Raw genomic sequence first — 26,994 nt, 5'->3', positions numbered from 1 at the left:
TTACAAAAAAGGAGACTCCTTCTATTTTAGCTGGATATTTTGTTACTTTAAAGACCATTATTTTTATGTAAAGCTTTTTAAAAACACATTTTTTACATAAAGACCTTTCAAGCATGAAATAAAACAAGTAAATGGATACATACGTAGCTGAGATGTAAATAATCAATGCAGTCAAGTTACAACAACATAAATATTAAAACCCGACAATAATTGTCAATTTTATTATAAAAACTAAAATTGTAGTTTCATCCACCTCTTAGGTAGGGACCGAAAAAATAATGCATCTCTTTTTATCCATTCAAGTTCCTCTAGTTTAATGAGGTGCATCAGCTCAAAACTAAAAATGAAGCGACCCTTATTAAACTGCCATTGTGCTCTATTTAAATCTATTTACATTTATGCAATTTTATTTGTTTTTCTGAAAGAAGATTATTGGGAGAAAGATAAGATAAATGGCTTTGAGTATGAAAATTGTACAGTAAGGCACTTAGACAGATGAAGGAAATGAAAGGGGATTGTGGGTTGGAGGATTGTGTGTGTGTGTGTGTGTGTGTGTGTGTGTGTGTGTTGGGAGGGGGGTATAAATGAATACACAGAGGGCCTCATTCTGTCTGGTCCATTGTCTTAATTGTCATACTATTCTGTTTTGCAGACGCTGTCCTGTGATCACTGAAGGAGAAGCTTTACAAACACACACACACACACACACACACACACACACACACACACACACACACACACACACACACACACACACACACACACGTGTGTGTGCAGTAGCTGGCAGCACCTCTCACAGGTTTAAAACTGTAAATGCATCCACTGGACATCACCACAAGTGCGTCTCAGATCTTTACTGGTTTCAGCGTTTATGTCTGGAATAAATTTGACCAAAGTTTTGTACAAAAAAACAGCCAAAAAAAAGGAAAGCATAAATCAGGAGCTGGCTCAGGGTCTTAACGGCGTGGTTGTCTATCAGCGTCAAAAGGTCTCCCCAGAAACAAATGTGACTGGCTGCTTAAAATTCCCAGAGGTTTATGGTTATTAATTATAGCAATTCAGGCATCTCTAATCCAGGTGTAGGTGATTAATAGCAGTCTGAGAGGTGGAGGACGAGGCCTTCAGCAGCTCCGACGCCATAAATCTACACTTCAAGGAAAAACGCAGCATTCAGATGCATCTCTGTCTGAAGTTTGATCTATCAGTCATGCTGTAAAGTTTGTGTTTTTACTTTATGAAGCTCTTTTGCAAACTTTTTATCCCTCAGCTATGTGTTGTAATTATTGATTTATCAGTGTTTTCAGGATCAGTGCCACAGACTTTTGATTTATCGTGCTTTGTGTGTCCTCACGCTGGAGAGGAATCCTCCACTCGATCTCCACTTCATTCAACGTCGTGTCCATTTTTTTGGAAGCCGAATGCATCTCAATGAAGATGAATTATTCCTCGCCGCTTTGATTTCTCCCTAATCGAACTGAAGTTGGGCTGCGCCAAAGTTTCTTAGGCACAACAACACATGCATTTTTTATAAAAGACAGATCATGGAACGCAGTTCGGAGGAAGATAGCGGTGACATATTTTGTGCTGAATACACCATGCATATTTCATAACTAAAAGTGTTTTCTCCCCACCAGCTTTTGTCGACATGCGGACTCGGAGGACCTGGAAATATGAGAAAGTGGAGGTTTTCATCTATTGTTAACCGTTTGTTTTGCACATAAATCATAATCTTGAATCACAGTCAGCTTAAATCACACCGCCTGAAAGAATATCCCATTATTGTTAATGATATTTTATTTTTGTTATACCCACATTTCCATAAGTTATAATCAGCAGAAAAACGCCCTAAAAATGAAGAGTACTACTGAAGCAGTGAACTGGAGAAAAAAAAGGTTCAAAGTTTACAGCCAACTGCTTAACAGATAAAGATGTTGTATGCATTAATTTTGAGCTTTTTAGGCTGTTTATTTTACCCCAGAAAAAAATCATTGCCATCTATATTATTCTTAAAAAAATGCAGACGCTGCACTTTTATAATCTTCAGGGAACGTTAGCGAAAGAAAGTGTGGTCTTTTAGTTTTCGTCTGCACTTTAAGTAGTTTGTTCAGGGTAAAAAGATTTTGTTTTCATTATTTTCAGCTCATATTTCATAGGAATTAAAGAGGATCTCCATATTTTTATATAATTTTTTTTAAATGTTACAACTAGGTTTAAGCAATACGGTATTGGTCATCACGTCTGATAACAGAACAGTATCCAGTTATGCAACACCTGTTATGAATTTTGCACTTTATTCAGTCTCTTTCTTTTATTCTGTCTCCATGCTTCACTCGTGGATAGAGGGGAAGAGAAGGTGGAAGGTGGACTACTGCAGCATGTTTCTGTAAGTTAAGTGTAACTTTCGAGTACTCAGAAAGCTGCTTTGTCCCTTAATGACCCGCTCACCCAAAACCCATTATATTTTCTGAAAAGGTTATTAAAAACATACATGCAACATACATGTAAATGTTCTGTGTTGTTTTCTGTCTAAATTCGATAAAATCTTCTTTAAACATCAAAAACTCTGGTTCAGGTCTTAAATACAGTCACTGACTGGTTTGGCTTTGTAGTAGAGATGATATCAACAATCGATTTATCAGTTGTTAAGAATTAATCGAATATATGAAACGTACTCAATTGATAGGCTATGCAGTGCTGTCATAGTTTATGCAACATGTTGCTGTGAGTTAAGAGTGAAGAAGTTTATTTTGCCATTTGTACATGCACAAGCAGTACAGGTACATACTTTGCTTTACTTTTGCTCCAAGTGGTGAAAAAAAAAAGACAATACAGATAAAAACAAACAAGAAAAAAGAAAGATACTAATAAATATTTAAATAAAACACACTTTAAAATACAATAAGTTAAAAATAAGTTACAAACTATAAAAAACGATCGTTACTGCTCCTACTGCAGTTTGTGTGAGGAAAAAACGCATTTGTTGTTGTTTGAAATATGCAAAGTTTTTATGTTTTTTTGTCAAATAACGATTAACCGATTGTTAGTTTTACCAAGAATTGATTAAGGAAAGTGCTTACGATCTGAAATACGACTTTGTAGGGAAACACAATCAAATAAACACGTTTCAGTGTGTGTGAAACGTGATGCAGTGCTCATATAAAGAGGTAAATTCCCGTCTGCCGGCGGTGCAGCACAATCGCTCCCCGTCATCTCTCAGCTGTCATCTGCTGCAGTTTGTCACAATCCAGAGCATCCCACCGACTCTGCGGCTGACAGCTCTGAGGCCCCGCTGAGGGGAATCAAATGCATTGTGAGCTAACTGATGCAACACACACACACACACACACACACAGTTTGTGAAATATACATTTTCAAATAAAAATTGACAAAGAAATGTAATCTCAATTCAGAGAGCCGCTGAGGCTTTGTCACCGGAGAAAATTAATTGTTACCCGCTCGGCGACGGGCGTGTGACAGTTGTTGAATGGGCTAGATAATGGCTTTATCATCTAGCCATGAAACAGCCATATTGAAATAAGTGACAAGCGGTGCAACAGGAAGGGCGCGCGAGCTACAGATAACAGACAGACAGGAATCGATGGAATCACGTTTAAAACAGCCCGAACATCATCTGACAAGACATCAATTTCTAAACGTGTTGACAAGTCTCACAAGTAAAAAAGACTTCAGAGCAGCCAGAGACAAAAGACTCCACTAAATTTAGCCCAGTTTGTGGCCTAGTTGATGGTGGATTGGTGGAGGGCGGATGGCTGGGAGTATTGGATTTCTGTGCCACACGACTCTAATGCATCTCATTACAGAGCCGGTCCAGATAGATTTGGTTTAGAGTGAGTATCGGGTCTGAAAGAAAAGCATCAGATGGACTCAGCAGCTGCCAGCGAGTCTGGCTTCAAAATAAAACACAACAGCTTCCTACAAGCACTTCATTTCATATCTCAATTAAAGCTTTATTTTATTTATTATAAGAACGGCTTATAACAAAAAGTAATAAATGCATTTTATAAACAAGGAAGCACTTTCACTGCTCTCTTTTGTTTTTCAGCTTCCTGTCTTCACCAGAATCAGGAGAAATTATTGGAAAAACTGATGGGTTTTAGTATATTAAGGTACTTTAATGCTATACGCGGTTTAGGTTTTTCAAGAGATTAAACAAAACCTTAAAATTGACCAAAAACATATTAAGATATTACCTTAGGGCGTTTTTTGTGTGTGTCTATGTAAAGTCGTTCCAACCTCTCTAAACTTTCAAACTGTGAATTTAATCCATCAAGAATTAAAGATTTTGTCATTTCTAATTTATTTTAATACATACACAACCCATAAAGTACCCCTTTAAATCCGACTTCATTATTAATGGGTAATTTTTTGTTATTTTAAGGGATAGTTTAAGGGATTCCATTTTATAGTGTTAAGGAAATTATAAGGATTTTAGTTTACATTAGTAAGTATTAACGCCTAAAATCTATAATTAATTAAAAGGGCTTTAATATAGATAAAGAGGACCTTAATTTGTCAATTCAGGGGCAAATTCGGGGTTTATGCTAAACATGGGGATAATTAATAAACGGAATTATTTATTTAGCTACTTTAATTAACCGTACATTTTTAAGTGGCAAAAAAAATCTTAAAATTGACCAAAAATTTGTGAAAACTATCCTTTATTAAGCCTTTAATTCAGACCTTTTTAAGTGGAAGGTAAATGGTGGTTTTAAAGGGTTGTGGTCAATTTTTAGTTTTTCTTTAACCAACTTAAAAAAGCCCTTAAATCTTGTACAATATCTGTTTGAAAAATCACAATACAGATATATATAGTTTCATGATTAATGGGTTTATAGGGTTAAAAAAAGGTTAAGAAATCATATTGATAGTTTTTGATCTTAATCATTGCATATTACCTAATGATCCTGTATCTCATGACATTTTTGTGTCTCATTACACCATCCATAACATTTTAACTTTGATGGATATTAAAGTGAGCAAAGACGAAGACTAAATCACTTAAATGGCTAGAGAGGGTCAAACGTCTGCTAAGCATCGTTAAAAATACAGTTTTACTGATGTTTTCTTTGTCGTTTGCTTGATATAATCTGAACAAAAAGGCAAGAGAAGAAACCTCTAATGTGGGCAAATGAGCATGAGGAAATACAACGTGAATGGTCGTTATCCCACTGAATTGATACGGCTGCTCCATATAAGCCAATTCAGTGCGACCTGTCAATCAAACAGTCACAAAAACACACTCAGCGTGTCAAGGTATCAACTGGATTCAGAGGTTTTTGATGTCAGCAACATCAATCCATGACCTGAAAACACTGGAGCGTCTCTGCCTCCTTGTTATTCCCCTGGAGTTCGTCTCTCCTGGGCCAAAAGCTTCGAGAATCAGCCCATGAAAACACAATCAGCAAACATGGCAGTAAGAGACGGAGGATTGGGGGGGGGGGGGGGGGGGGGGGGCTGTGCGGCACACACGTCCCACCAAGCACTTCAAAGTAAAAGCACCCTATCCCCGGAGAAGCCTCTCGCTCCTTAAACACTGCAGCAGCATCCTCCGCCTCCTGCCCTCGTCTTCCCGAGTTTCTGCCCCTCCAATTAAAGGTCTCTGGCCTGTTTCCTGACAATAATACTACGCAGCTTATCGGTAGCCTAAATAAAGATCTCTCTATGAAAACCAAATTGTCTAATTTCACATTTGATTGACCTACGCAGTTACACAAGGACGTTGTTTAGCGGAGTACAATTACCTATGCGTAAAAGAAGAGTGCGTGAGGTTAACGACAAGCATAACTTTTCTTTTCTTTTTTTCCATTAAATGACCTCGAGAGAAAAAGAAACGACAGCTCTAACTGCCGATGAAACCCTGGGGGGATGTTGCAGCTCCACTGAACAGGACTAAGGGCCCCATCGTTGCCAGAAACCATTACCCACTGAAGCCGCGGCCTCCGCCATGGAAATGAAATCAGTAAAATGGACGGTAATTCGATTGCCTCCTTTGTCCTCACAGAGCAACGCTGTCAGTTCTCCAGCGCAGATCTTCAGATTTGACAGTGGTTATTAATTAGCCGCCATTACGGCGCGTGCAGAGGATGACATGTGCCTGCACGGGTCATCCTGGAGTCAACAACGCACTGACTGCTGACACGGCATTCATCTCACTTACAGTCAGTGGTGGAAGAATTATTGAGACCCTTTACTTAAGTTACAGTACAAATACCACACTGTGCAAATATTTGGCTACAAGTAAAAGCCCTGCAAAATGTGCCTAAAGTATCCACTGTGCAGTAAAACGGTCCCTGTCTGTGTTTTCCTATCCCATCACTGCTACAATAATGTGTATGTGGTATTTTCCTGCTGTAGATGTTTAAGGTTGTGCTCATTTTTAACGTCTTTATATCCTGTTGGTGAGTTTAATCCACAGCAATGGATTATAATCTATAAAATCATCATGTTTGTAGTGTGGCTGTCCTATGAGAATAACATATATCTAAAAAGTCTACTTTTTACAAGCTCAGAAAAGCTGCAAGATCGCCATGGCATCAGCATTAAGAACTGATGCAGTATATGAGGTGGAGAGGATGCTGAATGGTGTGACACCTACAGACTGTTTGAGACCTACAAACAACATAACTCGTGGCTATTTTGTGATTCATTCTTGTGTTTCCAGCAGCATTTAAGGTGCAGAACATGGGAGTTTTGCATTTTAGGCTTGAAAAGTGTTTTTTATTTATTTATTTTTTTTGTTTTTTTACAAAGACATTGCTGTTTTTCCTGCAGGGATAGAGGCATGAAAATCAGTTTTTTTTCTTTTTTTTAAACAGACTCAAAAAGTGGTTGCGATTCATCAGGATATTGCTTCTTTTCTTGCTGGATTAGTGGCACGCTCTGCCCCACAAATCAGCTATTTTTTATTTTCCTAACTATAACCAAGTGGTTCTTGTGCCCAAACAATGCCAACATTTTTTCTAGCTATTGGGTTGTTGTGCCGATCAATAAGCATGATCACTCATTTTACATCAAACGTCGCCTAACAAAGACATCAAATTAAACCTAAATAAAAACATGTTTTTGGTTCCTCCTGCAGGTTCTTGAGCGAGTAGAAGTTTCACATGAATCCGCGATCATTTCAGAGAACTCATTGCTGAAACACACAACATCAATCCTCCTGATGATGATACTAGCGTGTGCGTGTAAACGCAGCGACAGACACACCCCTCTGATTGTGTCTGTAAGCAATCCTATAAAACTGTCAATACTGTTCATGTCGTTACATGTCTGAGTGAAACTGCAGCAGGAATGTTAAACACAGGCAGCTGATATGAGCCGATACATCACAGGTGAGTCAGATCACCTGAGTGAAAAGAGCATTATCTCACAGTGCAAATTCACATGCACTGAAACAGAAGCAGCACGGCCTTTACAAAGTGAAGGGAAGTGGAAGAAAGGGGAATTTCCCTTAGCCCCAAACCGCCTTCAAAAGGATTTTCATATGCAATGTCGGTGCAGATCATGAATTATCCATGATTGCAAAACAGATCCCTTGCAGTAGCTGCACTACACGGCATATTGGTATGTAAAATAATGCGAATGATCCCCAGAAATATGTATGCATGCAGAGTTGGTCTGGATTCAGTCTGTGTTTTCCTGCAGACAAATTAGCTTCCTGTGGCAGCCAAATGTCACGAGCAGTTTGCTTAAATGAAAGGAAGCTTTTATAGAAGCATTGTTTCACACAAAATGTAATTCATTGTTACATTTTCATTGCGTGACATGCTCCAGTGTACCCTCCTCTGCTCATGCACACACCGAGACACAACACCGGCACGGTAATCCTCCAGAAACCAAAGCAAACTGAGAAAAAAGGCACTCTCTCAAGTCTGATGGGGGAGGCTGTGGTTGCTGGGGAAACGCCTACGAGAGACAGTGATGGCCGACACCTCGGGGACCGGATGGACTGATGGGTAAGCGAGGGGATGTGTGAGTGTTTGTGTGTCTGTCCGTCTGTGAGCGTGTGTTGTTAATGAAAGAGTGTGAACAAATTGAGGAGGTCTTAGAGGATGGATGGTTGGTACACGGGGGGAGCGACAGCTACGGCTCAGGGCGAGCGGGTCGAGGGAGGGAGGGAGGGTGACAGATGTTTGCTGTGGGTGCATCTCAATACCCTCAAGTTCCTCCCTCGTGTCACTCTTTCTGCTTTCTCTGAATAAAAACACAAACTTGAGAGGTTTATTTTAAGGATTTGTTTTCCTCTGGCGCAACACAGAGGAAAAGTAATGGCTCAAATGTTGCACTGTTGATTATTTGCAGGATTTTACAGGATGCAACTGTAATATTTCACAATAAATTGCTGTAAAAAGATACAGTGATGTTTGACTACACATTTACAATAAATTACCAGTTGCATTACTTTCACAATAAATAATTTTACGGTAATTTATTGTGAAATACTGCAGTTACAACTTGTAAAACCCTGGAAATAATCACAGCATCTTTACATCTGTGTCACTGTATCATTTTGACATTGATTTATTGTGAAATGTTACAGTTGTAACTGTAATATTTCTCAATAAAACATTGTAAAAATGAATAAACATTGTAAACATTGTAAAAATGATACAGTAAGTTACTGTGAAAGTAATGCAACTAGTAGCCAGTAATTAAATGTAAATGTACAGTCAAAATTGACAGCATTTTGACAAATAAATCTAATATTTGTGTTTAACTAATTGTCAATAAACTGACTAAAAAAGGAACAAATCCAACAATGATTTGATCCTACTAACAAGTTTTGTGTGTGTACGCAAATCCTGATATATCTTATTTACTCACTCTGGGCACAGACGGAGCAACAGAACACCAGAAACAGTGAAAGTGAAGCTTAACCATTCATTGTGCCAAATTTTTGTTTTTAAATTCACTCACTCTTCATTAGCTGCTCATCCTACCATCAATCTGATCTGCTCTGATTAGATACGCTGATCAATATTTACCCCACAACTCAAACTCCACAGACGGCTGCTGAACGCTGAAATCTGTTACACATCTTTGTCCCGCTCAGGGTAACCTTTGGTGATACTTTAAGTTTTCCTCTGGCGCCACCATCAGGTACTTCTCCTCTCCAGTACTTTGGGTTAAGACCAAATACCAGCAAAACTAGTGACATTCTCATCAGGCTCAGCTGTGCTGTACTTGTCACTGAGAGCAGTAAATTTTAGGGATTATCAAGTAATTCACACAAAAGATTAAACAAAGATCTGAAATACTACATGCAATTTTGTGCAGCAGAAGCATGTTTTTTTCTGCTTAACGTTGCCAATAATTATCTAAAAACTCCTCAATGAGACATCTTCATTCACAGGTGTTTGAGGCGATGAACGACCAGTTGACTCTGAAATTTAAGGGACAAATGAATCTCACCATCGGACTGTATAAAATAATAATACATGAGATATCAATCAGGTTAACTTTTGTCCCCAAAATAGTAATATGTTTACTCAGTTTGGTTTGTTTCGCTTGTTTCTTCTTTCTCATTTTGCACTGAAAGGTCTTTTTTTTCACAGCTTAAAATTAGAGAGCAGATTAACACAAGTGTCCTTCAAAACAGAAACTTAATAGCTTTAAAATTACAGCAAAAGAGCTAAATGATTTACAGTGCACCGTTTTCTAGATCAGACTCAGAGTAAATCACTATCTGCTGTTCCTATAAAGAGGCCTCTGCTGCCATCTCGTGTTCGATGAGGAGCTCACATTTCTGTTACACTGTATTATACAGAACAATTATATATATATATATATATATATATATATATATATATATATATATATATATATAGAGAGAGAGAGAGAGAGAGAGAGAGAGAGAGAGAGAGAGAGAGAGAGAGAAAGAAAATACCTAAACCTAAATGACAGCACACGCACAAAAAAAATACTGTATAAAAATCAATGTTGCTGCTAATCACTGACATATCCTATGCTGTGATAATCCAAATAAAACCCTTTTTTCCCATCTAAAAATACAGTGGCATCATGACAAAAGGGTTTAAATTCTAATAAATACATAAATAAATAATGAATATTTGATTTTTATGATGAGAACTGGCATTGGTTAAAAAAATAAACTCAATGGAAACAGAAAAACATATTAATGTATAATCTTTTTTAAAGCCTGATTTTGAAAAGCACATTTTGTGTGCAGAGAGATACAAGTGTGTGTAATATAAGTACATTTTGATGCTAAAACTTTTGTACTTTTACTGAAAGAATGTCTTATATGCAGGACTTTTATTTGCAAGAGTATTTCCACAGTGTGATATTAGTACTTCTGCTTAAGTAAATGATCTGAGTATTTCATATTTTCCACTACTGCTGGTACTGAGGATGCTGCTGACTTCACCGCCCGCGCATGCGCAGCGGCTCGCTCTCCTCCTGCCTCTGTGACTGACCGCTAGTGACCTCAGTTTCTGCAGCAGCACACAACTTGAGACAACACACACACACATTGCACGCAAATTTAAAAAAAGCCCACGCGAGGAGAGATGGCCGGTATATTCGGGAAGATCTTCGTGGGCATTTACGTGGAGATAAAACGGAGCGACGGTACGTAGCTAACAGACCGACACGCACCGCTCTCCATCCGGATCCGCTAACGTTACCGCAGCGGGGTGTTTCTGCTAAAGCTAACGCGCCGCTACAGCATCTTTTCACCGGGATGTCGGGATGAATGATCGGTGCTGAGGTGTTGCGGAGATGCGGTGCAGCTGCTGTCGGCTGACAGTCACACGCCGGCCGGCCGGTCAGGGGAGCGGGCTGCCGGCGCGGGCGGGTCCGTCCACCTGAGCGGCTCTCCGGCTGTAAAATCCTGACACCTGCCCCGCTGTGGCTCCTCTGCCCGCTCCCCTCTGCACCAAACCCCTCCAGTGTGCATGATGTTAGCTGCAGTGCATCAGCCAGCAGTGGCCTGTGGATCTGATGGATGGATGCATGCATGGGGCCTCTCCCCTCCTGTGACTGAATTAACCTGCTTTATAACAGCTTTGTGCTCATTTTTAACACACAAATGTGTTCATAAGGTTGCCACTAATCCTATTAACAGCCAATAAATGCAGCTCTTGAAGTTGTGAATGACAGCAAGGAAGTCTTATCACCATCCATCATGAGCCACACCCATTAGCATCTCAGTACCTTCATTTTAGTGTCTGCAGGAATCCAAAATGTTGTATTTTGGATTATTTTCCTGCATGACATAATCTGAAAATGACATTCTCAGTTATAGATGTGTTCAGTTTGTGGCTCATTCGATATCTTGATGTCTGCCTGCTGTGATTTAAAGGCTAAAGCAGCTTCTGTATATCCTGTGCTCTACAGTCCCATGCAGCACTGAGCAGGCCTAGCATGTCTTTCCGTCCTCTCTCACTGCAGGACGGATACACCAGGCGATGGTCACATCACTGCATGAGGACAATGACAGTGTGACGGTGGAGTGGATCGAGAATGGAGACACCAAAGGGAAAGAGGTAGAGCTGCCGCTCCGACTCCCACTCTATGATGACCTCTTACAGGTTTTTTCTGTCTGGAAAATCATTTCTGTGGCAACAACTTGCATTGCATTAAAAATGTTAAAAGTGTAGATATCAGTGGTGTGAATTAGGCTACAATGATGCTCCTTAGGGTTAGGGTTACACATGCACACACTTCCATATGCACACACAGTAAGGCATATATATATATATATATATATATATAAACAAACTTACAGAACAACCTTCTCCTTGCGCAGACTTAATACTGGACACCAGCAACCATCACTGCATTTGTAATTGGGCATAAATATAAAAGAAATGTTAAAAAATATTCATATGATGGAACAGTTTTTAATAGATATTCATAGTTTTTTTTAGTATACGTAGAATAAGCTTACACTTTTTGAAATAGTTTGCTTGATATTAACTTTTTTCCACCTCATGACAGAATAGGTTTGTACATTTGAGGGTGAATATACCAAACGGGACATTTCTGTCAAAGATTAGAGGGTTTTTTTTTCAAAATGTCAATAACACATTTCCTTTGGGGGCCCACTCTCATAATCGCTGCTGTAATGGGCCCCTGAGCAGCCGCACTGCCTGGTAGATATATTTAATAAGATATACGACAGCGTTAAAGGTTTGTAACCTCCTGTGAAAAAGCTGGACTGGGTCCAGTCAGACACCTGAGAGGGCTGCTCTGTAGTTTGGTGCATTTAGGTTGTAAGAGAGTTTGTTTTGCTTGTTTTGAACATGTAGAACGAATGGAAACTCAAACAAAAAAACCTAAATAATGCATATACGACAATATTTCATTGTATTTCAATAAGCCGCGTCCTTATCTGAACATAAAGTCACATGAAGTTCTTGTTTTACTTCGACGCTCGGCTGTCTTGATCTCAGTGAGATTACCTGGTTGAGTAAAGGTTTTAATTAAAATACTGCCGATAATAATTATCTTTGTCTCGTTTGTTCCTCAGATCGATCTGGAGAGCGTCTTTGCTCTGAATCCAGATGTTGCTCCTGATGAGGAGATACCGCAGAGTCCTGAGGCTCCTCTTCCTCCCTCCAACGCTGCCAAAACCAGCAAACTCCCCAAGGTCTGCTCCCCCCGCCAAGTTTTTAGGACTAGTTCCTGTATTTACTGCTTTTAGTACTCGTTACAGTTCTTGTGATACATTCACAAAATGCACATTATTGAAAGAGTTTTAATCTTAGTGTGAAACTTAGAGAAATGGGATAATTATTGCCTTTTGTTTAATAACAGGATCCAAACTACTGGGCTCCGTACAGACGTGTGAGATATAATTAATAGATTTAACTGCTGTTATTTGAATTGAGGTCTGGAAAGCTGCTAATGTACCTACAGGTGTTTTTTCAGCTATATAACAAATTTGACTTAGCTAGATTTGAATGGACTTTTGTGTTGAGATCGGCTTATTAAATTTGCACAAACTGCACTAAAATATGAGTAATTCTCCACGAATGTGACGGATGCACGCTGTTGCTCTGTAATGGTTTATGGTCTTTTTGCTTCTTTATTTTTTAGACTAAACGGATGACATCAATACCTAAGGCTGACAATCCTCCGCGGGAGAACAGAGGTATGTTTGATTTATTTTAGAGATTTTCAACAGCACGTGGAGGCAGTTACTGTGAGGGACTTTAAAATCCCATCAGTGACACAATCTGTCTCAAAAATCACACTCTTGTCTCTGTGTCGTACCTCCGTCAAATCTGACATGATACACATAATTTTAGATTCAGTGACTTTCACTTTTTGAGGTTGTCATTAACCTCGATGTTCATCACGAAACTGTGGAAAGATCCACCTTAAAATCAAAAAGTCATACGGTGATAGTTGTCTGTACATAAATGAGTATACTGCAAACAAAATGTAAACAAATATAAGATAACAGACTCTCTGCCAACATTATACTTCAATGTTTACATATTAAGCCTTCAAACTTTGGATACTGCGAGTGTTATGATGATGATTTTTACCCCCCATTTTCACTGCAGAGCTTACTCTGGGCACAGACGGAGCAGCACAGTGCCATGCACAGTTAAAGAGAAACTTAACTATTCATTAATTCAGAGATTTAGGGTTGGCAATCATTTTCCAACATACTTTAGATGAAACAAGCTGTGTTTCCATGGAAACGGCACGACTCGAGGTCCTAACCGGATAAAGAAAGTTTGCTTTCACTTGAATCTGCTCCTCTAATCCATCGATCTGATCAGCTCTCATCGGATAATAAAATATAGTCATCACAACTTCAAATAGCTCAGAGAGATGTCCAGAATCCAAATTTATTCAGTTTTAGTCTACTTGCCAGTAAAGTCAACCCGGAAATGTTGAGTACCCCAAAGTTTTGTGTTGTAAATGCACAGTATGAGTCCCCAAAATTAGGAAACTGCCGGATGCTAACTTGCATATGTTTGGCATTTTGCATTATTTACCTTGTTTTTATAAATGTGCATAATCACATATACTGACAGTATTTTAGCCACTGCTTGACCACTTTGGACATTGTCTTGTTGGTTAGGGGTTTTATGAGGATGATTCGTTTCTGATCAGTTGTTTTAACACTAGTTTACACATAATTCTCTGTTCTGATATAATTTTGTTTAAGAAAACACAAAAACGTTTTTAGGACTTGTGTGTACCACCTGTCAAACATGACTTTATTATAATTTCTTTGCCGTGTTTCATGTCTTTCCTACCAACATTTGCCAACTGTGTATCAACTCTGACGGTCTGTGAATTCAAATGTTAACTTGAGTTATTTCAATTATTTCAATAATAATCAATTGCAGTTAAAATATGCAGACATTTGGTTTAAAACATAAAGAATGGGATTAAGCATCATCAAAAACCACCCAAATAATGTCCAAATTGGCCGTTCAGTGGCTGACATACTGTCAATATATGTTTTTATGCAAATGTATGCAAATTATGTATATTATGCAAATCATATACAAATTGCATTACAGTTTTGTTGGTTTTTGTTTAACAACATTATATCCAAAAATATGCACATTTATACAAATTAGGCATATTATGCAAATTGTCCAACATATGCAAGTTAGCATCCAGCAGTTCCCTAATGTTGGGGACCCGTACTTTGCATTTATAACGTAAAACTTTGGGGTTGTCAATATTTCCGGGTTCACAATGGAGCTCTTTAGGCTGACAAATGGACTTTTTACTAAGAACCATGAAACATGCTCAAAGAACAAATCAACTATGAAAACATTTAACAATTAATTTCTCTATTGACTAACCGATTAACCGACTTCACCAAAACCATCTGCATGAACAGATAGCAGTAGAGGGCAAATGGAAATTTCTACACATGCATGACTATGGTTTTTGCTCCTCAGCTGCAGCAGTAGGAACCACGCGGGCCCGTCCCAGCCAGCACAGCCAAGCTGCGGAGCCTCCTCCCCCCGCCATCGCCCCCCCGTCTGCACTCAACCAGTCGCTGCTGCAGCAGCAGAACGGTAACATTTAGTCTCTTTATCAGGATCATACAGGTCAGAGGTCACACTGTCCTCATGCCTCAGATTTTATCACGTCTGATAAACTTTGGGGTGGTTTATACGGCCGTGTGTGTTGTTATTTTGTGGTGCAGGGTAATATTGCAGAGGCCACAGCCAGTGATGTCATGCTCCCACACAGCTGTGACGGCCTCAAAGGCTCTTTCACAGGCGCTCACTGGCTCCCACTCATACGACAACACTTGTTTTAGTCTTCAGCTGCGGCTGCTCGAACATTAGCATAACTGCATAAGTGTTCACTACAGTGGACTTAAAATCTTCAGATTTAATACTCAAACTGATAGGACGCATGGAAAGATGCAGATTTACTTTCAGGGAAAAGATTCAGAGATTACATTTTTACTGTCAACATACGCCACTGAAAAGACAGTGAATGTGTCCCGTTAAAAGGTAACTGATGACTGATTTCTGATTCCTCCTGGTCTTTCAAAACTTAAAGTCAAAATAGTGATACAACCGTGTAAAAACAGAGCATGCGTCATCAGAAAAATCATTTTAGTTTACTTCAGATTATTATTTTGCTCCCTCCTTTGCAGCACGGAGGAAATCTAACTGTGTGAAGGAAGTGGAAAAACTGCAGGAGAAACGAGAAAAGAGGCGACTTCAGCAACAAGAGCTCAGAGAGAAGAGAGCACAAGTGAGCAACACACACACACACACACACACACACACACACACACTTACAGTACAAACACCATCTAAGGTGGAGAGTGCTTGGTTTCAGATTTACGTTTTCTCGACTGATCTGGGGAGATATTTCATCACAGCATGAATATTCAGTGTAGCTACACTGAATTTTAAAGTTTGCGTTTCTCTCTCGTGTGTAAGCTGTACATTGGACCACGATTGGCCTCCAAATTATTTGTGATGTTATAAAATCTTGCTCATTTGCACACACAGCCTGATTGTTTAATGATCAAGAACATTTGAAATGAATTAAATGCAGAGCTCTGCTGGATCATTACATTTGCAAAATTTGTGTAAACATTACCACACAATTTCCCACATTTCCAAATAAAAAATGTTTTTTTAATTTGCTTCAGAGTAAACACATATTTTTCTCTGCTCTTCCCTCATGCATATGTAATATACATATATATATTTTTTTAATTTGACATTGATACTTTTGGGTTTTCTTTGTTCTGTTTCAGGAGGTGGATGTGAATTTACCAAACTATGAAATCATGTGTATGATCAGAGACTTCAGAGCCAGTCTGGACTACAGACCTTTAACCAGTAATGATCTGGTAAGTCTGCTTCAGAGCCACGTTTCTAGATTCGTGAAAAATAATCTATAACAAATAATAATTTGTGTGTTTGCTTCTGTAGAGCCTTAAACCCCACACGATTTTAAAACCTCATGCTGTGCAGTTAACAGTTAACCCCACAAAACTTCATTTTATTATTAGTTGAGATTTTAATATTTCCAAATATATCATATACAATGTCAAGTTGAATTAGGAAAACGTGTACAAAATGATGCACGACAGATCTTGTTTGAATATTTCACTCAGTATGAACATCATCCAGCTTCAATGAAGAGCTGAAACAAAACGTGAAACTGTCAGCGTGAAATAAATGACTTTAAAGCTACTTCAGGAGGAATAACTAAGGTTTTTTTTCAGTGTCTGCAGCATAATATTCAGTACATGAGAGGCCTGCGTGTCCTGAAAAATGACAAACACTGTGTTTGTACTTTTTGACGTTTCAGATCGAAGAGCACAGGATATGTGTGTGTGTGCGTGCACGTCCCCTCAATAAAAAAGGTAAGAGTAGCTTCATACAGGTGTGTTCAGAATCCACCGCAGGTCTCTGTAACTGCGGTTTTCTCTGCAGTCAGAACAAAAACACATAATGAAGTTTTTTATCTGTCTCTGCAGAGTTGACGATGAAGGATTTGGATGTGATCACCATTCCCAGTAAGGACGTGGTGATGGTCCACGAGCCCAAGCAGAAAGTGGACCTGACCCGCTACCTGGAGAACCAAACTTTCCGCTTCGACTACGCCTTCGATGAGAACTCCACCAACGAAATGGTTTACAGGTGAAGTGTTTTTCTATCAACCCCCCAAAAAAGGAAAAATGGAGCCCTGAGCATCAGGGTTGCACCAATAAAGACAACTTTTAACCTCCAATAATCAACAGTTAAACTTTAAATTATGCTGCAACAAACTTAACAACTGGCTTAAATGTTGAAAGATTACAGTTAAATCTCTCTTTATACCCTGGATTACATTTTAATTCTATTGTACCAAAACTTTAAAGTCAAATACAGTATTTACACACACTTCAGGAGAATTAACTTTTCAAATAGTTGAGTTTTTGAGATGGACTGAGCAAAATAATCAAAATTCCCATAAATTCTGTTTATTTTATAATAACTGGAAAAAATAATCACATCAATAATGTTTATTTTCTACAATTTATTCATGTTTTCATTATTTTCATATTTTTTAAAATATTATATATATTTTCTGCTAACAAACACTCTGCTCTCAGGTTTACTGCTCAGCCGCTGGTTGAGACTATTTTTGAGCGCGGGATGGCGACCTGCTTTGCATACGGACAAACTGGAAGTGGAAAAACACACGTAAGAAGCTTCATTTTAACATAGGAGTTGATTTTAGACACTTTTCCTGTTTTAATCGTTTGAAACCTGGATTGACAGCAGTTTTCTTGTGCTGCATTCAGATGCTTTTCTCAGGTATTTTAACCCCGGAAGCCGGAACCAGGGGTTGAATTTTTTTTTAGAGAACTTGGGGGAAAAAAGGCAATGAGCAGCTGGCATGAATTGTCCCGCAAGAAGAAAGACATAAATAAATAAAATGTAGAGTACAAATTACATCTTTAAAAAGATGTTACAGTAAATACATTTATTTTATTTGATTGTCATCTTTTCTTTTTAGGTAATTTTCATGTTGGATTTTCTGTTACTTTTCTTTTTTATTTATTTTCAATTAATTTTCTTATTTATTTATTTCATTTAACTTTCTCTTGGCTTTTTATGAGGTATTTTATTAGTTACTTAAGTTATTTTTTGCAAATTTATACTCTATTTCTTTTGTTACTCATTGCCGCCTCAAGCCAATTCACGTAGGTTTCAAAGGGTTAACTCATGTCTTTTTTCAGACTATGGGAGGCGACTTTTCTGGGAAGAACCAGGACTGCTCTAAAGGGATCTATGCACTCTCCGGTGAGTTTCTTCCACTGAGCCTCTCTAAAGTCACTGCTGGTTGCTGCGTCTGACTGAATTCATTTCTGTCATTTCTGTCTTTATGCAGCCCGAGACGTCTTTCTCATGATCAAGAAGCCAAATTACAAGAAGCTGGATCTCCAAATCTTTGCCACGTTTTTTGAGATTTACAGCGGGAAGGTGAGCGTCCTTTAACATGAGATCAGTTGAGAAGAGGACTGAGTATTTTAAAACTTTAATGCATATTCACGGCCTGCAGTGACAGTAAATCTCACCTGACTGGCCAAAAATGTAACAAAATGGTGCATTTTCAGTCGTACTTTTATCAGTTTTTGAGGCTTAGTCTCTGTTAGTATTTAGGAGCACTGCGGAGGTTTTTCCTAAACAAACGGCGTTCAGGCAGAGATGCTCTGCGGGAAGATTTGGGAATGCTTGAGCTTACTAAACGCCTGACTGACCTCGTGCAGGATGCAGATTAGACACATGCTGTCGATGTCCTTGCAGTCTCCGCACTTACAGGCAGAAAATCCAGCTCAGCAACAATGATGATTTGGGTGTGTCACGACCAACAATTTCAGCAGTAATAAAAATTATTTTATCACTATTAAAGCTCAGATTTACTCACTCATACCCACCAGAGTGAAGTGTTGGGAAAAGTTACTGAAATAATTTTGTACTCTTTAAATGTATTCTCTGTTTGCAGACTGCAGGGATGAATTTGAGATTTCTGTGCTGCACAATAACTAAGAGATTCATGGCAGCACGCTCTAAAAAATGTCCATGACTGACTAGGATACTTTGTGTTTAAGTAATAAATGTTAGCACACCAACGTGCGTAACCAATATGTTGTAAATTCAATACTGGTTTTGAATTTAAGCCTTTATCATTAAAATGGATAAAAACTGTCCCCCAGATAATAAATACAATTATTCTGTTGGGTAAAATATTTATATTTGAAGCTCAATGAAGAACATTTTCAGTTGATTATGGAAAAAAATGATTGCTACAAGACTGTAGAGTGGGACCATATAGAGCCATAATTACACTCTACCTGTCATATATAAATATCAGCTTAATTATTTATTTAAATGCAATATTATTGTGAACTTAAATTTTTGAATTACTGGAGTGATCCTATTCATTTTTACTCATCCTTTTCAGTTTACTTGTTTTCTTCTGTATTGGGCCATTTGTCTCTTCTTCTTGTTCATGATGTATTGTTATGCTATCATAATGTCATCTGTGTTACGTGTGTTGTTGCTCGCCTTTACATACATTAAAAAAAAAAAAAAAAGATTATTCTGGTTAAACATCAGCATTGTCACTGCGAGCATGCTGACTTTAGCATTTAGCTAAAAGCAAACCGCGTATTCGTCCGTGCAAGTTACTAATGTTTATGTTACGAGCCTCTTCTGCAGGTGGAATATGAGCTTTAAAATATATATTCATTGTGTCATCATATTTGTGCACAAAATAACCAAAAATATATGACCATACGTATAAAAAGTGGTACTATTTTCTGCATTTAAATGTTTCTTTGTCAAATACTGCAAACTGGAACTACAAGGGTAACTACAATACGTCATAATCTACCTCATATCTACTTTGTGGCCGAGAGTCACAAAAAACTCAGCTGGTTATTTGTTGCATCCGTTCAAACCGTGAAGAGAAATGTTACAGACAGGCGCAGTAAAGCTGAACAAACGTCGCGTCAAACACTGAACTGATCGTGTCTGTTTTTAAAAAGGTCTTTGACCTGCTAAACCGCAAAGCCAAGTTACGCGTCCTGGAGGACGGGAAGCAGCAGGTGCAGGTGGTGGGGCTGCAGGAGAGGGAGGTGAAGTGCACAGAGGACGTCCTCAAACTCATCGAAGTGGGAAACAGCTGCAGGTAGGAGACGAGTGTTTGTCACCGGGAGAAGTTTGTCCTCAAAAGTTTGGACAGGTTCTCAGGGACAAGCTTTATGTCTCTGTCTCTGCGTCTCTCCTTCAGGACTTCTGGTCAGACTTCGGCAAACGCTCACTCTTCTCGGAGCCACGCCGTCTTCCAGATCATTCTCCGTCGGCGGGGGAAGATGCACGGAAAGTTTTCCCTTATCGACCTGGCGGGGAACGAGAGGGGAGCGGACACGTCCAGCGCTGACCGCCAGACTCGCCTCGAAGGAGCCGAGATCAACAAGAGCCTGCTGGCACTGAAGGTCTCCTCCTCAGTTCATACAGGCTGAACAGAGCGGTCAGGAGGGTCTGTGAGGGTCCATCAGGGTCCGTCAGGGTCCGTTAGGGTCCGTCAGGAGGGCTGTGGGACACGGAGGTTATCCAGCCTCAAAACACGAGCGTGACTTTGGTTACGTCACAGGTTTTAGTGACTCAATGTCCGGCTTCCATAGTCTAAATGTGAAATCAGATTTAACAAATCACCTCAGTCTGTTTGGAAAAGTGAAATTTTAGGCAGAATGAACTCAAGAAAGTTTAGTGATTTTGGGTCATTTAATAAAGATTCATTTACATTTTTATCATGGGAGCAGATGTGAGTACAGTTTACCTTTTTCGTTTTTTTCTATTCCTTTAAAAACTTTTAGTTGTTGAATCAAATTGGACTAAATTTTAGAAAAGAGAAACGGCTGGTTTCTCTCTAAACTATAACCCGTGACGTCACGTGATGTCTTCTTATTGTTTGTTAAAAATGTCAAAAACACTTCCAATCGTCCACGGTGACTTCTTTAAGTTGCTTGTTTTATTCAACCAAAAGTCCAAATCTACAACCAGCAAATCTTCACATTTGAGAGGCTGGAACCAGAGTTTACTTTAAATGTTTGTTCAAACATTAATCTGCATTTAGAAATTGTTTCTCTTCGGTCGCTGATAATGTTTCTGTGTCTGCAGGAGTGCATCCGAGCGCTGGGCAGGAACAAACCTCACACTCCGTTTAGAGCGAGCAAGTTAACCCAAGTCCTGCGGGACTCGTTCATCGGAGAAAACTCGAGAACGTGCATGGTGAGCCGAAAAGACAAGCTGTCTATGTAAGACTTCATTTGCATGTTCTGCTGAAAAACGTTAATCCCCTCTCTTATTGTTTCCCTGCACAGATTGCAACCATCTCTCCGGGGATGGCGTCATGTGAAAACACCTTGAACACGCTGAGATACGCCAACAGGTAAATGTTCCGAACCGCGACAGAAAAAGCCGATAAAAACACGACAACGGTGAGATAACGTGATCCTCTCCTGTGTTTTTCTCTCTCCTGCCGTTTCCAGAGTAAAGGAGTTTGGGATCAGTCCCTCAGATATTCCCTTCTCTCAGAGCGGCGGAGGAGGCGGTCGCTCTGAGCTCTCCCCGACTTACGAGTACGATCCGTTTACTTCATCTCTCCACAGCTTCACAAGTTACAGCCGTCACACATTAATCAGCGCTTTTTGTTTCTTCCTCTCCGCTCAGAAGTCACCCAGAGTCACTCTGAGCTATAGAAAATAGATTTGAGTCCCCGGCTAATATTCTGTATTTTTTTATGGTCAGTAAATATCAGGAAAGGGTCAGAGAGTGGAGTACTGCAGTAGAAAAACACGAATGCTACAAACACAAAACTACCAACATGCCGTGAGCTGGACTGGACCAACAAACGCTCCCAACTATGGGCGACTTAAAGTAAACTGGTAACAAACGATCTCGTACTACAGTTAAACAAAAAGCTAAAACATGTTTCTGAAAAAACTATGGATGATAAAGAGGCGACGCAGTGAAGGATGGTAAATGGACCTGAAAAGGGTCCCAAATTTAACTTCGCCAAGTTTTAAAAGCAGGTAGATTTCCGTTCGGCGAGTAAGGGTGTTTTCACACTCAAACCTGTGACTCAGCATTTTTTAAGCATATGTGAACACTCTGACGATCTCAGACCACCTGAGGAGGCGGTTTGTTTACAGCTCATTTACACAAACTACCCACGCTGTTACGAGACAAAGCTGGTCGAAAATCGGCAAAATGTCCCTTTAACGCAGCCGTCAGGAGCAGCAGCTATCAAATCTCTCCGTGCAGAAACTGATTTAAAAATGAGAGACATACATTTGCAGCATTGCTGCTTTCGACCTGAGACGCAACACGACGATCAACAAATCAGCACAATCTGATCTGATCACAGTGAGGGCCAAAAGACCCGTGCAGCAAATGTCGTCATCCAGATAATATATGTCCTCTAAAAGGTGCAACGTTTGTTTTTTAACCTCAAATCTGAGTTGAACATGTTCACGTAGCCAGTCCTGGTCCAGTATTAGGCCACGTTTAGACGAATGTGGCCTTACTGCAAACAGCTAAGTCTTGCTTTTTTTTTTTTTTTTTTAAATCTGCATTTATACAAACTATCCTTGTGTACACGGATCCACAAAAACTGAAAACACTGTAGTATTTATGCCAAGCCATGTAACGTCTGCCTTTTTGTTCATTTTGCACTGACAGCACTCTTTGATTTGAGCTGATCTGATTTTCTCCGGGCTTGATGGAGTCAGTGGAAATTGTCTGTTTCTTTCTCCTGCCGTGCACACAACTACCATCACGCTCACTACATCAGATACCTCAGCAGCTGTCACTGCAGTCACACTGTTGTTTTAGGGTGAAGGAGCTCACCGTGGACCCCGCGGCAGCGATGGACATCCGTCAGGGAGGACACGTCAACCAGCTGGAGGTGCTGGAGGCGCAGTGGGGGGTCGGGAGTTCTCCGCAGAGAGACGATCTGAAGCTGCTCTGTGAACAAAACGTAAGACAAACACAGATACTCGTCAGCTTCGGTCGCAGCGTCACAGATGTAAAAGCAAACAATGTTTGACGACCGTGTCGTCTCTGCAGGAGGAGGAGGTGTCCCCGCAGCTCTTCACTTTCCACGAAGCCGTCTCTCAGCTGGTGGAGATGGAGGAGCAGGTCCTGGAGGACCACAGGGTCGTTTTCCAGGTACAGTGCAGCGGCGGATTTTAACTTTATTCCACAAAGGACACATTTTCTAAATCTGAATAAACCGACGACCCTCGACGTTTCACAGAAAGGGTCAGACTTTTTTTTATGCTGTCGCGACAACAGAAAACAAACCAAAAGTTGCTGAGAATTTGACGGTCAAGAAAACACATAACTGTCTGGTTGTTGCAGTGCCATTAAATACAAATAAATACAAAAAGAGCCCAAAAATGTCACTGAAACATGTTGAAATGCAGAGTTACAGCCCACACGGTATAATGTCTCTTCTATTTTTATCTAGTTTCTGTTACGTTTTCATCATAGACATTGAAGTCTTGTATTAATGTTTAAATCGGTGTTTGACTGTCCTCACAGGAGTCCATCCGCTGGCTGGAAGACGAAAAGGTGCTTTTGGAAATGACGGAGGAGGTGGACTACGACGTCGAGTCATTTGCAACTCAGCTAGAACAAATCCTGGATCAGAAGATCGACATCCTCACTGAGCTGCGAGGTAAAGATCCCGAGCTTTATTTAAACTATTTTAACGGTCAACGGTGCATTTAGGGCGTCCAAACACTTTGCATTCACCTGGGTGCAAATTTTGGTTTGACTTCTTTCAAAAACATGAAGGAAAAAAGCAATTAAATTTCCCACAAATTACCAAAAATTAGTAAAAGGTCACAAGATAATTACCTAAAAAATTGTTTTAAAAAGGAGGGAAGGATTATTATTAACCAAAAAATAGGGAAAAATGTCCAGAAAACTATTTTTAGAATTATAATTGTTTCATATTTAAAGATTTTTAACAGAAGAAAATATAATAATAGTATATACAAAATAAATATTATTTTGTTGGGAGTTCATTTTGTGTTTGTTTTTTTAGTTTAATTTTTTCCCAGTGATTTTCTTGTAATTTTTGTACTGATTTCTTGATTTTTTGGTCCATATCTTGTTAAGTTGCTTGTTGAAAAATATCAAACCAATTTCTCAAGTTTTGTAGGTTTAATCATGGGTGTGTTTTGGGCATATTTTTGGGAGTATTTTTAAAGTGTGGTATTAGTCCTTAAATACTCAAGTAAAGTATATTTTCTTAAAAAAAAAAAAAACTTTTTTCAGTAAGAAAACAGAAACAGCACTGGGGTGGCTAAAAAAAAAAAAAAAAAATTATCCGCATCCTCCCATCGCTCCGTGCAAACGTATGGGAGAGAGGGTAAAAAAAAACCCCAAAAAAAACCCAAAAACGTGTCCTCTGTTATGTATGTTTCTGTGGTCATCCTGAAATGACGCTGCATTATTAAAAGTCTTTTGCGATAAAGTGCAGTACTTGAGTAAATGTGCTTAGTTACAATCCACCTCTGATAACCTGTTTTATATTTTCTCCTCTTTCAGATAAAGTCAAATCTTTCCGCTCTGCACTGCAAGAAGAAGAGCAAGCGAGCCAACAGATAACCCCGAAGAGGCCTCGAGCACTATAGACGCACGCAGAAATCAAATCTCGCTGTAATACTGACTCGAGAAAGGTGAAGGCCTGCCGCCGCGGAGCTCGAGAGCTGATTCAGCTCAGCTGTGATTTTTCGACTTACTGTCTTCTGTGCGTTTGGTCTCTCCTCAACCTCTCTGCTGTACAGGCCGCCGTCGCTTCCCATCATGCATCCGTCCATCCGTTCAAACCGAAGAGCAGGCCGTCTCTGCTCCTCCATCCTCCTGTGAAGTGTATTTACAAGGTTTTGTATGTGTCACAAGTGCTTCATTTTAAAAAAAACAACAACAAAAAAGTTATTTGTTTTAAATACATTTTTTATAGAGTCAAATCATAGCTTATGCTCACTTTGGCCAATTTTATAAACAACTTTTTGCCATTTTGTGCAATATTTGAGAGGATTTTCCTCCCGTTTGTCCCCTTGTTTCAGCTGAAGGGTGAACAGAGCGTCGAGTTTGTGTGTAAAAGGAGCCACTGTGTGTTTGTGTTGATACTGTATGTAATATATGTTTGACTGAGAGAAAGATTAAAACAAAAATAACCTTGCATTACATTAATTGACCTAATGGGGGCACTATAATCAAAGAAGAAGCAACTGATTTCAGAGTGTCCCACGCAGCGATTAATGAAACAGTAATTTTTAATTTGCCAAAATAAAGAAACTCTACTTCTTCTTGTGGTATTTGTTTTTATTTATTCTAGTTTTAACATTTTAAAATCATGATGGAAGTCTTGAACTTTATGAAGTATTTGTTAGTGCAAACAGACTATTTTTTAATTACATTTTACAGATGCTTCACATTCAAAGTTTCTCAATTCAGATTTTGAATTAATGTTTTTAATTTTTCTTTATTTATGGGAACTGACTGACAATGGTTTGCTATTTTTTAAGCAAAAATGCCACCGTTAAGTGTTTCTAGCTTTTAAATGGGCTGCTTTTGCCCCCCCCAAAAAGGAAATTATATATAACCCTATACATACATTTTGTCTGTAACAATTTAAACATATTTATAATACTTCTAATCATTTTCTTTTCACCTTTTGGTAATTTCTTTCTTTTTTTTTTTTTTGCCAAGCTGCTCATTGCCTTTTTGCTTAGGTTTCATGGGTGAAGTAGGTTATGAAAGTCATCTCAACACAGAACAAGCAAACTGATTTCGAGCCAGATTTCAAGAGATTTATACTATGTGTTAACTTCAATTAACAACACTAAAACAGCAAAAATCTGATTACGAAAATACTTTATTATATACTATTTAGCCTATGCCATATGCATGATCACAACTAAAATTATCCAATTAAATACATTAATAAAAAGGATCGAGAAATGCGTAAAATCCGTCAAAAACTCCCTAAAGTTTAAAAATATTCTAGACTAGGTTACTTGACCATTAACGTACATTTTCATGGGCAGCAGTTAACGTTAAATTATTTGAACTTACACTAAAAGTCAATGGAGTAAATTTTAACATTAACTATTGTCGAATGTATATTTAACGTTACCTCGGTTGTGTTTGAACTCTCCGTCGAAATGTTTACGCAGTTTATCCCGGTTAACGTCTCAAGTATCGCCAATGATAACGCTGAATTTCGGCAGGTGCGAAAGTTAACGAATAACGTTTAAAAAAAAACTCGACCGTTATTAATTTTAAACCTAACGCGATTTTTGATTTTTGATTATAAATGCACAACTATGCCGAAAAAAAGTGACGATTAACGTTACAACGCATTTTTATATTTCCAGGTGGCCTGACGGTCAACAGGAAGGTCACCAGAAAAACCGTTAACAAAGAACCAGTAACGCCATCTAACGGTCACAGAATATACTGGAACACCTGTTAGCCTATCTAAACAAAAACAAGTTAAAACGCCAAAAACAGCTAGAAAATACCTTTAAAACATACTTAAGTGTTTTTAAAAGACTTTCTGAGTATTTAAAACGTTCTCTTTTGAGGACAAAACAATGTTTTTGTCGCTGTAGCTACATAAAAATGGCGTCGGTGACTCACCAGTTTAAAACGTTCAGTTTGTCCGACCGCGGCAGCTCGTTGGTATTCCGTTAATAAGTCAAAAACAACCGTAGTTTATTAACATTATTTTACATGTTTACAGCTGGGTTGTTTCATCTTGTAACTCCGTAAATTCACCGTCAAACAGCTCGTTTCAGAGCGGCAGCTCAGCGGCCTGAACACGGCAGGTAAAAAAAGCGTTTCCGCCGGAGACTCAAAGCTGGTTTACGCTCACAGGAGCGGTCACTCGGTTCGATTTTCGTGGGCCTTTTTTTTCTTT

The 26,994-nt window shown here is 39.0% G+C and overlaps 2 protein-coding genes and 1 long non-coding RNA gene across 3 annotated transcripts in view; 1 reads left to right on the top strand and 2 right to left on the bottom strand.

Annotated features, from left to right (window-relative positions):
* The window catches only part of LOC121960322 (zinc finger protein JAGGED-like), a 35,776-nt gene extending 12,812 nt beyond the window's left edge, over window positions 1-22,964 (bottom strand). Inside the window, exon 1 of the mRNA XM_042509996.1 lies at window positions 22,905-22,964. Within this exon, the coding sequence (XP_042365930.1) occupies window positions 22,905-22,931 (27 nt within the window). The 5' untranslated portion in view covers window positions 22,932-22,964. The remainder of the gene's footprint in view (window positions 1-22,904) is intronic.
* On the top strand, window positions 10,459-24,821 carry LOC121960323 (kinesin-like protein KIF2A). Its single transcript, XM_042509997.1, has 21 exons — window positions 10,459-10,611; window positions 11,434-11,528; window positions 12,515-12,634; window positions 13,084-13,138; window positions 14,922-15,041; window positions 15,635-15,735; window positions 16,250-16,345; window positions 16,810-16,864; window positions 16,979-17,141; window positions 17,597-17,687; window positions 18,227-18,290; window positions 18,379-18,470; window positions 20,039-20,181; window positions 20,284-20,488; window positions 21,174-21,284; window positions 21,377-21,444; window positions 21,545-21,634; window positions 22,890-23,034; window positions 23,124-23,225; window positions 23,601-23,736; window positions 24,615-24,821. Exons 1-21 carry the CDS (start codon window positions 10,551-10,553, stop codon window positions 24,698-24,700), a joined length of 2,199 nt encoding a protein of 732 aa, XP_042365931.1. The 5' UTR covers window positions 10,459-10,550; the 3' UTR covers window positions 24,701-24,821.
* Window positions 22,957-26,899, bottom strand: LOC121960324. Its single transcript, XR_006106958.1, has 3 exons — window positions 26,715-26,899; window positions 24,809-24,929; window positions 22,957-23,021 (listed from the first exon to the last, which is right to left on the bottom strand). It is a non-coding gene; the product is annotated as an uncharacterized LOC121960324 (long non-coding RNA).
* Between the last annotated feature and the right edge of the window lie 95 nt (window positions 26,900-26,994).

The sequence above is a fragment of the Plectropomus leopardus genome, chromosome 20, assembly GCF_008729295.1.
Source record: "Plectropomus leopardus isolate mb chromosome 20, YSFRI_Pleo_2.0, whole genome shotgun sequence".
NCBI lineage: Eukaryota > Metazoa > Chordata > Actinopteri > Perciformes > Serranidae > Plectropomus > Plectropomus leopardus.
The sequence above is the reverse complement of the archived record's forward strand: the minus strand, read 5'-3'. Positions and strand labels throughout refer to the sequence as shown.